This window comes from Mauremys mutica, chromosome 7 (assembly GCF_020497125.1).
Source record: "Mauremys mutica isolate MM-2020 ecotype Southern chromosome 7, ASM2049712v1, whole genome shotgun sequence".
Lineage (NCBI taxonomy): Eukaryota > Metazoa > Chordata > Testudines > Geoemydidae > Mauremys > Mauremys mutica.
The window spans coordinates 73,907-88,142 of NC_059078.1; the positions used below are offsets into that span (position 1 = coordinate 73,907).

Sequence of the window (14,236 nt, forward strand, 5' to 3'; positions counted from 1 at the left end):
CTCCAGTCTCAGCACCCTCACAAGCACAGCGCTGCCCCGGAAGTACAAGCCCGTCGGCTTACCGCTTACGTCTGACCTTATGCGGCCACCATACGGGTTCAGGGGCCCGCTTCCGAGTTCACCCGAGAGCGGTCAGCGTTGCGCGTGCCCGAGATAGGCGAGACTGCGGCGCGCGCAGAGAAGGGGGCAGCCGGGCGGGCAGGTACCGGTAAGGGGGTTGCAGGGAGATGGGTGGCACGCGCGGGGAGAATTGGAGGGAGGGGTCAGCTGGGGGGCGTACAGGGAGTATTGGGGGAAGTGCTTATGAGATTAATTTCAATAGTCCGCATTATGCAAGAGTTCAGACTAGTTTGTCATGAATTCCATGGAGATTTACATGTAAATCTCTTAGTTTAGAAATTGTATAAATATCAATAATTGCCTTTCTTTGAATTATTTTTTGAGGCGAGCCCAGTCTTTTGACTCCTTCTGGCACAGTAGTTTTTAAGGTTTCAAGGGTGAAAATGGATTGAACGTTAATTTATATTACGTTTTTTGTAAAATCTAAGCAAGTCCTATTTGACATAACACGTGAAGATGAGCAACTGAATATTGCAACATGTGCAAGTGCTTATGTACAAGTGCTAGAAGTCTAAATACAAAGATGGGTGAAATGAGAGTAATGATAATAAAGGCATCTTGGTAGAATGAGGATAATCAGTGGGACATGGTAATACAGTAAAAGTTTTTTTAACTGGCATGCTGGGGGAACAAGGCATTCTGGTAAATTAAAAATTCTGGTTAACTCTGAGGGAGGGGTTTGGGGTGGGCTTGTGTGTGGGAGGGACTGTGGGGCCAGGGCATGGGAGGGAGTTTGGGTCCAGGAAGAGGCTTGGGGCATAAAAGGCGGCTTGGGGGGCCAGATGGGGGGGTGCTCACCTCTGGCGACTCCCCGTCCCTGCTGCTCCTGGCGGAGGCACGGCCAGGCAGCTCTGCAAGCAGGTACAATCCTGGCCCACAGCCTCCTGAACTGTGTACTCTAACTTTGGTTAAAGAACAGCGGATTGCTAGAGTACATCCTGTAGTATGTGTACAGAATTCTGTGTACAGAATTCTTGGCCAATAGTTTGGTTATAGTTAAGGCTACGATTTAGTCATGGAGTTCATGGCAAACATGCATTCCGTGACTTTACCGTACCTTCGTGATTTCTTCAGCTTAGGCTGTCAGCAGCTGGAGCTGGGGCTATACTCCCCTGCACCGCGGCTTGTGGCGGGGTCTGCAGCTGGGGCTGTGCGCCCCGTCACACAGCTTGTATGCTTATTTTTAGTAAAGGTCATGGACAGGTCACGGCCTCCATAAATTTTTGTTTATTGCCCGTGACCTATCCACGACTCTTACTAAAAATAACTGTGACAAAATCTTAGCCTTCGTTATAATGAACAGGTGATCAGCTTTCCACAGGCTGTCAACACTGTAGCAAGGTGTCTTTTGCATTCATTGAACTCACTACCTTCAATGGTTATGTTGGATCACAATACAGTGGATGGACAGGTGAGCTCTTGCCTCTACTTGACCCAATTCCCCGCAGTCCAGCCCTCTGTTTTCACTTAAGCTGGAGAACACAGAGCTCGGCCTACTTGAGCAATGAAACTTGTGACCCTCTAGTTAGTGTTTGCACTGGTGTGAGGAAATATATTTGAAAAAATCTAACTCTAAGTTAATGAAACGAGGTGTGTTTGTGTGGCAGTTTATCAGCAGTCCCATGCAAAAAGCTTGTATTCATTTCCTAGAGTTTTTTAAAAAAATGCTTAACCAGGGGGCAGTCCTGTGATGGATAGAAGTGCAGCTTCTGATAGAGAAAGTTTTATCTATATACACCCAGCCTCATCAGTCAGCTAAAAAGAACCCTAAATCCTATTTAACTACCTGTTGCACCAGATCTACTTGGGACCCAACTTGCTACCAAGTTTTCTGTAGAGAGTCAATGTTTTTGTAAGATTTCTGTCAAAAATGAAAACTAAAATGGCTATGGATAAATTTCAGCCAAAGTCCAATTTAAAAGATTTCCAATTAAAAATTGTAAAGTGAAGCCAAACAAAAATTCAAAAGGCATAAAAATTAATACTGAAATTTCACACTAATAGGGTATCTACTTTTGGATGGTGTAGCCTGATTTGGGGAGGGTTAGTAGGGACAGTGGAATTTATTCACTTAATTTAGTTTTTATTTAATAATTAATTTTCTAATTAATAATATTAGTAATAATTAATAGATATTAATAATATGGATATGGCTCGCCAATATGTGTGATTAGAAGATAAAGTTCGTCTTGAATCAGGCTTCACAGAATTTATACAAGGAGATTGGGGTATATGACAGAAAATTACACTGAGACAGAACTAGTCAATCAAGACCTTTTATTTAAAATCAATGAAGCAATAAGTAAATATTAAATGTTAAAAGCAGTTTGAGATTACAAAGTTACAAAATATCACAGTTTTAAATGTACTCTATAGCAGTAGCACTAGAGTGAATTTCACACCTCTGATAGAGGAAGTATAGTTATGAGTTCTAGCCCTCTATAAACTAAATGCTTAGAGGTGAAGCAGAAATAAGAATTTGTTCATACTTACAGCTGTGAAAAGACTTAATACTACAACTTAGTATTGACAGCTTTCGTAGGAGAAAGAGGCTTCGAAGTAGGTTGAGACGATAAGAATAGAAAGATGTATCGCCTGCCTAATGGTGGATTGTCACCCTTTTTATAGGGAAAAATCCTTCCTCCTATGCCCAAATTCGTCTTTCCCCCATGGAAAGGTGAGGGTACCTGTTTTCATAGGCTGACCTTTTGTGTACGTATTAATGACAGCTTTGTACGTATCTTGTGGTGTACTTGTTAGATTTGTGGGCAGAAATACCCTCCTTTTCACCCTAACTAGGTGAAAGGTTAGCAGACATTCAAAAAGCCCCTAGACATTTTGCATAGGTTTGTATCCTATTATTACTTTTCTGAGTAAGGGTCTTAAAGGTTGCTTTCAGTGTCACAGGGGAAATTGGCCAGGATGTCTGGCCTAGAAGTTTCTAGGTATCTTGCATTACAGCTTACTGTAAATAATTCTATTAATCTATGCAGCCTACACACTTTTATCAAAAAAACATTTTATACAGACCAACAGATTAATCCTTTGGGCTACAATGGGGAGTGGGGAACAATGTATATATCTTTCTAGCCTATTTCAGAAACCAACCCTTTCTGTGGAGCCATTACTAGCTACTTTGATCTTTGTGGTTCATGTCTAGATTTTAGTTTTCCAGATACTCACATGTGGAGAAATTATGTTGAATACTAAATTTGGCACTCCCACTGTTTTACCTCTGTCCCTTGTGTATTTGTCTTTCCCCACCCCAGTATTTAATTTCTCTTGGGGGAAGGGGGAAGGTGTCTTTTTTCCCCCATTCACTGATCTTTTTTTGTCTTTCCCTTTTTTCCCTCTGCTTCCCCCCACCTCTCCCCAGGATCAGTAGCAGGAATGGAATAGTGCTAAGTTCAAGTGTGGAAGTGTATAGTAAACAGATCCATAGGTAAATTGCTTCTGTGCTTGAGTGTTATGCTTCTTTGTGGCAGTTGCTATTGCTTCCAATTCTGCAAAAGTCCACTACTCAAGGTCCCTTGAGTGAATTAGTAATCAGGTGGCATCATGGCAATATTTATGAATAGTAGGAAGGCAAGAATATATGGCAGAACTGCCATACATAAACATTTTGATGAAAACCATGGAAAGTATCCTAGTGCAGCCTAGGTAAGTGATGGTTGTGGAGCCATCATTAGTGTTAATTTATTGATTTTTAACAAGCACATATGTATTTTTTTACAGCCTTATGTAAGTTAGATTTAAGAGGTATGTATTCATTTCCTTTTCATTTGGTGACTCTTCTTTGCTTCTTTATCCTTGCAGTGGTTTTAATCGGTGATTGGATTCAATATTTAGATCTCATGAGGTGTAATGGTACCATATCTTCAGTGTGGTATGGCATGCAATATCGCCATTCGTTTATACCGAGGAACCAAAGAATGAATTTACATGTAGTGAGGACTTACTGCTCACCAGTACCTAAGAGGCCTGAGACTAAGACTGCAATGGAAATGGCCATGATACTTTTTCATCGGATGACAGAAGTAGGGAAAGTTTTTGGAAGAAACTCCCTCAAAAGAATCTCTACAACAGTCAAAAGTTGGTGGGATAGATATGAAGAGTTTGTTGGTCTTAATGAAGTTCGAGATGCTCAAGGAAAAGTGACAGAGGTAATTCTTTGCATTGTTAACATACAGAGACAATGTGGAAGGCTACAAGTGATGAGTTGTCTTGTTAAAACATAAGTTCTAGCTTTGAAATATAAAGGAAAACTTGACACTTCTCTGTGGCACCCAGAGTTGGGAGGCTTCTCACCAGCACCTGCCATTAGCATGAGGAAGTCTTGTCTATGCTTGCTGTGGTTCAGTTCCCCAATATCACTAGCCTGTGGTTACATAAACACTGCCTTCCAGGGCTCCGCGGGCCCTGCTGTTTCTTTACAGGTTAATGATAGGTACACTCCAACCCCCGAGTCGTCCATGTATTCCTCTAGAGTGCCCAGCCCCTGTTCCACTGAATGCTTCCAGAATTAACAGATACCCTACTTCCAAAAGAATAGTACACACCAACTTACTAGTTTCACCTCAGGATCACCACTCTGCTCAACACACAGGCCTTAAACCCATTTTTAACGACAACAAGAAGTTTATTTAATGCCGAGCAAATAGTCAAGTAATAACAAGTAGATGGAAGTATTGGAAATAAAGGATTACGTTATAAAAGATAGCTCAGTGGTTTGAGCATTGGCCTGCTAAACCCAGGGTTGTGAGTTCAATCCTTGAGGGGGCCATTTAGGGATTTGGAGATTGGTCCTGCTTTGAGCAGCGGGTTGGACTAGATGATCTCCTGAGAACATAAGAAAGGCCGTACCGGGTCAGACCAAAGGTCCATCTAGCCCAGTATCTGTCTACCGACAGTGGCCAATGCCAGGTGCCCCAGAGGGAGTGAACCTAACAGGCAATGAAGTGATCTCTCTCCTGCCATCCATCTCCATCCTCTGACGAACAGAGGCTAGGGACACCATTCTTACCCATCCTGGCTAATATCCATTTATGGACTTAGCAACCATGAATTTATCCAGTCCCCTTTTAAACATCGTTATAGTCCTAGCCTTCACAACCTCCTCAGGTAAGGAGTTCCACAAGTTGACTGTGCGCTGCGTGAAGAAGAACTTCCTTTTATTTGTTTTAAAACTGCTGCCTATTAATTTCATTTGGTGACCCCTAGTTCTCGTATTATGGGAATAAGTAAATAACTTCTCCTTATCCACTTTCTCAACATTACTCATGATTTTATATACCTCTATCATATCCCCCCTTAGTCTCCTCTTTTCCAAGCTGAAGAGTCCTAGCCTCTTTAATCTTTCCTCGTATGGGACCCTCTCCAAACCCCTAATCATTTTAGTTGCCCTTTTCTGAACCTTTTCTAGTGCCAGAATATCTTTTTTGAGATGAGGAGACCACATCTGTACACAGTATTCGAGATGTGGGCGTACCATGGATTTATATAAGGGCAATAATATATTCTCAGTCTTATTCTCTATCCCCTTTTTAATGATTCCTAACATCCTGTTTGCTTTTTTGACCGCCTCTGCACACTGCGTGGACATCTTTAGAGAACTATCCACGATGACGCCAAGATCTTTTTCCTGACTCGTTGTAGCTAAATTAGCCCCCATCATGTTGTATGTATAGTTGGGGTTATTTCTTCCAATGTGCATTACTTTACATTTATCCACATTAAATTTCATTTGCCATTTTGTTGCCCAATCACTTAGTTTTGTGAGATCTTTTTGAAGTTCTTCACAATCTGCTTTGGTCTTAACTATCTTGAGTAGTTTAGTATCATCTGCAAACTTTGCCACCTCACTGTTTACCCCTTTCTCCAGATCATTTATGAATAAATTGAATAGGATTGGTCCTAGGACTGACCCTTGGGGAACACCACTAGTTACCCCTCTCCATTCTGAGAATTTACCATTAATTCCTACCCTTTGTTCCCTGTCCTTTAACCAGTTCTCAATCCATGAAAGGACCATCCCTTTTATCCCATGACAGCTTAATTTACGTAAGAGCCTTTGGTGAGGGACCTTGTCAAAGGCTTTCTGGAAATCTAAGTACACTATGTCCACCGGATCCCCCTTGTCCACATGTTTGTTGACCCCTTCAAAGAACTCTAATAGATTAGTAAGACACGATTTCCCTTTACAGAAACCATGTTGACTATTGCTCAAGAGTTTATGTTTTTCTATGTGTCTGACAATTTTATTCTTTACTATTGTTTCAACTAATTAGCCCGGTACCGATGTTAGACTTACCGGTCTGTAATTGCCGGGATCACCCCTAGAGCCCTTTTTAAATATTGGCATTACATTAGCTAACTTCCAGTCATTGGGTACCGAAGCCGATTTAAAGGACAGGTTACAAACCTTAGTTAATAGTTCCGCAACTTCACATTTGAGTTCTTTCAGAACTCTTGGGTGAATGCCATCTGGTCCCGGTGACTTGTTAATGTTGAGTTTATCAATTAATTCCAAAACCTCCTCTGGTGACACTTCAATCTGTGACAGTTCCTCAGATTTGTCACCTACAAAAGCCAGCTCAGGTTTGGGAATCTCCCTAACATCCTCAGCCGTGAAGACTGAAGCAAAGAATCCATTTAGTTTCTCCGCAATGACTTTATCGTCTTTAAGTGCTCCTTTTGTATTTTGATCATCAAGGGGCCCCACTGGTTGTTTAGCAGGCTTCCTGCTTCTGATGTACTTAAAAAACATTTTGTTATTACCTTTGTAGTTTTTGGCTAGCCGTTCTTCAAACTCCTCTTTGGCTTTTCTTATTACACTCTTGCACTTAAGTTGGCAGTGTTTGTGCTCCTTTCTATTTGCCTCACTAGGATTTGACTTCCACTTTTTAAAGGAAGTCTTTTTATCTCTCACTGCTTCTTTTACATGGTTGTTAAGCCACGGTGGCTCTTTTTTAGTTCTTTTACTGTTTTTCTTAATTTGGGGTATACATTGAAGTTGGGCCTCTATTATGGTGTCTTTAAAAAGGGCCCATGCAACTTGCAGGGATTTCACTTTAGTCACTGTACCTTTTAACTTTTGTCTAACTAACCCCCTCATTTTTGTATAGTTCCCCCTTTTGAAATTAAATGCCACAGTGTTGGGCAGTTGAGGTGTTCTTCCCACCACAGGGATGTTGCATGCTATTGTATTATGGTCACTATTTCCAAGCAGTCCTGCAATAGTTACCTCTTGGACCAGCTCCTGCGCTCCACTCAGGATTAAATCTAGAGTTGCCTCTCCCCTTCTGGGTTCCCGTACCAGCTGCTCCATGAAGCAGTCATTTAAAGTATCGAGAAATTTTATCTCTGCATTTCGTCCCGAAGTGAAATGTTCCCAGTCAATATGGGGATAATTGAAATCCCCCACTATTATTGGGTTCTTAATTTTGATAGCCTCTCTAATTTCCCTTAGCATTTTATCATCACTATTACTGTCCTGGTCAGGTGGTCGATAATAGATCCCTAATGTTATATTTTTACTAGAGCATGAAATTTCTAGCCATAGAGACTCTATGGAACATGTGGATTCGCTTAAGATTTTTACTTCATTTGAATCTACACTTTCTTTCACATATAGTGCCACTCCTCCCCCTGCACGGCCTGTTCTGTCCTTCCGATATATTTTGTACCCCGGAATGATTGTGTCCCATTGATTGCTCTCAGTCCACCAGGTTTCTGTGATGCCTATTATATCTATATCCTCCTTTATCACAAGGCACTCTAGTTCACCCATCTTATTATTTAGACTTCTGGCATTTGTGTACAAGCACTTTAAAAACTTGTCCCTGTTTATTAGCCTGCCTTTTTCTGATGTGCCAGATTCTTTTTTATGTGACTGTTTATCATCTGATCCGGCCCTTACATTATACTTTTCAGTCCTCTGCTCCTGACTATAACCTGGAGATTCTCTATCATCAGACTCTCCCCTAAGAGAAGTCTGTGTCCGATCCACACGCTCCTCTGCAGCAGTCGGCTTTCCCCCATCTCCTAGTTTAAAAACTGCTCTACAACCTTTTTAATGTTTAGTGCCAGCAGTCTGGTTCCACTTTGGTTTAGGTGGAGCCCATCTCTCCTGTATAGGCTCCTCCCATCCCAGAAGTTTCCCCAGTTCCTAATGAACGTGAACCCCTCCTCTCTACACCATCGTCTCATCCATGCATTGAGACTCTGAAGCTCTGCCTGCCTACCTGGCCCTGCGCGTGGAACTGGGAGCATTTCTGAAAATGCCACCATAGAGGTCCTGGATTTCAGTCTCTTCCCTAGCAGCCTAAATTTGGCTTCCAGGACATCTCTCCTACCCTTCCCTATGTCATTGGTACCTACATGTACCACGACCACCGGTTCCTCCCCAGCACTACACAGAAGTCTATCTAGATGCCTTGAGAGATCCGCAACCTTCGCACCAGGCAGGCAAGTCACCATACGGTTCTCCCGGTCATCACAGACCCAGCTATCTACATTTCTAATAATCGAATCTCCCATTACTAACACCTGCCTTTTCCTAGAAACTGGAGTTCCCTCCCCCGGAGAGGCAACCTCAGTGCGAGAGGCAACCCCAGCACCATCTGGAAGGAGGGTCCCAACTACGGGAAGGTTTCCCTCTGCTCCCATTGACTGCTCTACTTCCCTGGGCCGTTCTTCCTCCTGAGGTCCCTTCGAACCCTAATAATCTATGATTCTTTGATAATACTCATTCTAGAACCTACCAGTGTTTTTCAGCCAAATAGGATGTATCCCACTCTGCCATGCTCTCAGCTTGTCCCCTCAGTAAAACATTCAGAGTGTAGCTCTGTACCTATAGTTACGGTTATACTAGTTCAAAAATCTATTGTCTTCACTTGTAAACAGGACTTTTCCTCCTGCTGGTGTATTTCTTCTGTAAATTCCCTCTCACAATGTAAATAGATGCCAATACTCAATTTCCATGTAATCAGACATATAGATAAACATCTCTTGCCCGAAGAAACCTGTTTTCTTACCTTCTGGTGACCAGACCAAAGACATAGACCTTAAGAGCATAGTTTTCAGTATATACATGTAACTCCTTACATGTTATCAGTACTTTCACAATTATTATGAAGACGAGTGTGACACAGGCTTTCAGTAAAGACCTCACATGACCCTCTTTGGTGAACTAGTATGTAAATACCAGATCTAGGGGATCCCTGTGAGCTAGGACTCAAACGATTAACTCAAAAAAATTAATCGCAATTTAAAAAAAAATCACAGTTTTAATCACGCTTTTAAACAATAGAATATTAATTGAAATTTATTAACTATTTTGGATGTTTTTCTACATTTTCAAATATATTTATTTCAGTTACAACACAATACAAAGTGTACATATTCACTTTATATTATTTTTATTACAAATATTTGCACTGTAAAAATGATAAACAAAATAAATAGTATTTTTCAGTTTACCTCCTACAAGTACTGTAGTGCAATCTCTTTATCAGGAAAGTGCAACTTACAAATGTAGATTTTGTTTTTGTTTGTTTGTTACATAACTGCACTCAAAAACAAAACAATGTAAAACTTTAGCGCCTACAAGTCCACTCAGTCCTACTTCTTGTGCAGCCAATTGCCAAGAGAAACAAGTTTGTTTACATTTACGGGAGATAATGCTGCCTGCTTCTTATTGACAATGTCACCTGAAAGCGAGAATAGACATTTGCATGGGACTTTTGTAACCAGCATTGCAAGGTATTTACGTGCCAGATATGCTAAACATTCGTATGGCTCTTCATGCTTTGGCTACCATTCCAGAGGACATGCTTCCATGCTGATGACTCTTGTTAAAAAATGTGTTAATTAAATTTGTGACTGAACTCCTTTGGGGAAAAATTATATGTCTCCTGCCTCTGTGTTTTACCTGCATTCTACCATATATTTCATGTTATTGCACTCTCGGATGATGACCCAGCATGTTGTTCATTTTAAGAACACTTTCACTGCAGATTTGGCAAAACACAAAGAGGGTACCAGTGTGAGATTTCTAAAGATAGCTACAGCACTTGACCCAAGAGTTATGAATCTGAAGTGCCTTCCAAAATCTGAGAGGGACGGGATGTGGCACATGCTTTCAGAAGTCTTAAAAGAGCAACATGCTGATGTGGAAACTACAGAACCCGAACCACCAAAAGAGAAAATCAGCCTTCTGCTGGTGGCATCTGACTCAGATAATGAAAATGAACGTACATCGGTCTGCACTGCTTTGGATCATTATCAAGCAGAACCCGTCATCTGTATGGACACATGTCCTCTAGAATGGTGATTGAAGTATGAAGGGCAATTTAGTATCGAGGTTCCCTGCAGAACTGGCAGCCCAGGGTCTATCCCCACTCACCCCTGGGAAGTCCCCAATGCCTCTCTGCTCCACCATCGCCAGTTCATGCTGCTGCTGCTTTTCCTGCAGCTCTTTCTCGGGCTCTTGCTGTCTCTCACGGTCCTCTCACTCCCTTGGACTCAGCTCCAATCCCATCCATCTCTGATCCCCTGATGGGGAACCCGATTGTGAAGACCCCCATCTGGTTGGGGACCAGATTCTTGGGGATGCCTGGCTACCACTCTAGCCATTCCCAGATCCTCTTGTAGCCCAATCTGGGTCAGGAATTTGCTCCTTAGAGTGGTCTTCGGTCCTTCAGCTGAACGATTAACTGTGCCTTGGTGAATGTCCCAATGCGTAACTCTCTCTTTTTGCACAAGATTACAATGTCCTCCTTGAGGAGATGGTGATAGGCCATCACTTCACTGTTCCCAAGTTGCTTTGGACTCACAGGCCTGTGTGCTCTTAGCTCCCCCATAGTTTCCAGGAAGAACCCCTAGTGTGCCAGCCCTTCTCGAGGTCACCACCTCTTTGCCAGAGTCGAGCTGGAGACTCCTCTGCCCCGGGACCGCTCGCTGCAATCTCCAGGGGAACCCTATTACTGCAAATGTCCTTCTCGCTGGTCAGACACTCCCAGGGATTAAATCGCCCCCTGAAACCATCCCTCTCTGAGCCTTCAGCACGCCTGTTCCTTGTTATCCCCCCTTCGTTTTACTGCTCCCCAGTCACTTACTGCAAGAAGCACCATCCATGCGGTGCAGTCCATCCCACCTTTGCCACCAGTTGTCACGGAGTCTCCGGGTGATGCTCTGGAACTGCTCCCTACAAAGCCAGTCAGGACTCTGGTGAAGTGTCCTCTCTGTAAGCAGACTGTCTTCAGGGCAAGAAGCTCACATGGCTTAAAAGGTAATAAAGGTAATAATTGGAGATATACCAATCTCCTAGAACTGGAAGGGACTTTTTGAAAGGTCATCGAGTCCAGCCCCCTGCCTTCACTAGCAGGACCAATTTTTGCCCCAGATCCCTAAGTGGCCTCCTCAAGGATTGAACTCACAACCCTGGGTTTAGCAGGCCAATGCTCAAACCACTGAGCTATCCCTGCCCCCTTCACCTTCCTAGGTCTGACCTTGGAGCATTCAGCATCCTCTGCCCTTCCTTGTGCTTCCCACAGCAAGTCCGCCCAGGCGGGGTCCTGGGGAAGCCAGAGGGTCCTGCACCCCAACTTCGCAGTCAGACGTGACTCTTAGGTTTATTAGATGACAGGAACATGGTCTAAAACAGAGCTTGTAAGTACAGAGAACAGGACCAATCAATACCAATCAATATACCAATCTCCTAGAACTGGAAGGGACCTTGGAAGATCATTGAGTCCAGCCCCCTGCCTTCACTAGCAGGACCAATTTTTTGCCCCAGATCCCTAAGTGGCTCCCTCAAGGATTGAATTCACAACCCTGGGTTTAACAGGCCAATGCTCAAACCACTGAGCTATCCCTCCCCCCCTCAGCCGGTCCATTTTGGGGGGCAGTGAGCCAGACAATCACGTCTGCACTCACTCCACGTCCCCAGCCAGCCCCAAACTGAAAAATTCTCCAGCCCCTCCTCCTTTGGGCTTTGTCTCTTTCCCAGGCCAGAAGGTTACCTGATCTCTTTATTCTCCAACACCTTCAGCTGGTACCTTTGTAGAGAAGGGGCCTAGGTCATTAGTTGCCAGAAGACAGAGTATTGGCCATTTTCTGTCCAGCCAGCATCACATCTGCCCTCTAGGGCTCTGCAACAATCACACCCCCTTCTCCCACCACCTAGATACTTAAGAACTGCATAGGGGAAACTGAGGCACTCACACAGTATTCAGAGAAAACATTATGAACATTCACACAACAGTGCTATGCAAATGCCTGTTCTCACTTTCAGGTGACGTGAACAAGAAGCGGGCAGCATTAGCTCCTGCAAATGTAAACAAACTTGTTTGTCTGAGCGATTGGCTGAACAAGAAGTAGAACTGAGTGGACTTGTAGACTCTAACATTTTACATTGTTTTATTTTTGAATGCGGTTTTTTTATATATAATTCTACATTTGTAAATTCATCTTTCATGATAAAGAGATTGCACTACAGTACTTGTATTAAGTGAATTGAAAAATACTACTTTTTATTTTTACAGTGCAAATATTTATAATAAAAAATAAAGTGATCACTGAACACTTTGTATTCGTGCAGTTAATTTTTTTAATCATGTGACAGCCCTACTGTAAACCTTATTCATCCCTGTATCCCCTGCTAGTTGACACTGATGTCCCTGGGTCACAAAGACTGCGGATACAGTACTCAGTTTGCCAGTAGAAAGGAGTGTCCTTCACTGAACTTTGGAAAAAGAGCAACTGTATACCTTCTTTGCTGGAAATGAACTGAGGAATGAATTAATATTATGAATGTGTTCAAACCTAGTAGCTCATCTTCTGGACTTTGTTAACTGAGAAATCTCCCTTCTCCAAATTCACATTCATGAAGTCAGCAATTTAGACCTACTTAGTGATAAACGGGAACTTGTTTGCATTCCCTCTTTTCAGGCTGAAAAAGTGTTTATGGTAGCTCGAGGGATCGTACGAGAAGCTCGTGAGAGCATAGAAGCCCATCAAATCAAACTGAAGGAAGTTCGCGATCGTTTGGATCGAGTATCCCGGGAAGACACTCAGTACTTAGAACTGGCTACCCTGGAACACAGATTGCTGCAGGTAAGGGATATGCCAAGAGTTGGAGCTTGGGGATAGTGGGTCCCTTGTTTTTACCTCTACTGATCATTATTGCAAATAGCCAATCCTATTTCTAAAACTGAAACCTAAATTAATCTCTAGTGCCATTGTCTTGGGATGAATTTGGTACTCTACACATTAGAGAGATGGATCATATAGGTTAGGGTTGGAATACACTAGTAAAGCTGTGGAAGAAACCCCAAGATTAAGTGAACATTGAGAATAAATTGTCTGCCTAAGGAGGCAGGAGTAGTTGGGACAATGTTCCCTGTAAAGCTGGAATTCAATAAGAAAGTCTAGAATTGAATAATTTTTAAAGGCAGAATTTAGTTCATGTGCAGCTAATCTGCTTGACAGGACTGGCTCTAGGTAAAATAATATCTGCATGGCCCCATACATCTTCCTCCCCACTTACGATGTTGTCCATTCCCACCTGGGTGTCCATGATAACCACACCTGCTGCCGCCTGTCTGATTGCAGAACTCCTTAACCTTATTAAAGGCTGTGCACACTCAAAAATAAGTGGCACTTCTACTTGGATCAGAATGCCACTAGGTGGAGCTGACATGCAGCTTTCCAAGCAATGATGTGAGAAGGTCTTCTACCAATTCTGGCACCAGAGTTCAAAAGGACAAGAGAAAGAATTAAGGATAACACTCTAGCTGATGGGTCAGGTCAGCGTGTTATGAGACCCCTGGAAGAACAGGGCCTCATGACTACATACATTACATAGGGCTAAAGCTCTCACCACTGTCTAGGTCAAGGCTAAGATATAGTTTGTTGTTATCCCTGTTGTACAAGTGGTGAAGTAGAGGCTCTGAGAGAGTGACTCATAGAGGGTTTCACAAGAAGTTGATATCAGAACCAGTCTCATGATTTCCAAGTTTATGTCTCATCCATGAAGACCAAAGTGTCTGCTGAGTAAGTATTTTAACTTTTACGTCCCTATTTTCTGCATGTGTACTATGTGGCATCATACTGG

The 14,236-nt window shown here is 42.7% G+C and overlaps 1 protein-coding gene across 4 annotated transcripts in view; it reads left to right on the top strand.

Moving 5' to 3' along the window:
* The first annotated feature begins 79 nt into the window (after positions 1–79).
* Positions 80–14,236, top strand: part of CCDC51 (coiled-coil domain containing 51) — a 33,153-nt gene continuing 18,996 nt past the window's right edge. Inside the window, exons 1-3 of one of the 4 annotated variants that reach the window (XM_045025041.1) lie at positions 80–131; positions 3,937–4,283; positions 13,072–13,236. In XM_045025041.1, the coding sequence (XP_044880976.1) occupies positions 80–131; positions 3,937–4,283; positions 13,072–13,236 (564 nt within the window). Of the gene's footprint in view, positions 209–3,936; positions 4,284–13,071; positions 13,237–14,236 lie in introns of all 4 variants that reach the window. The other 3 variants (XR_006581189.1, XM_045025039.1, XM_045025040.1) reach the window with 3 other exon arrangements.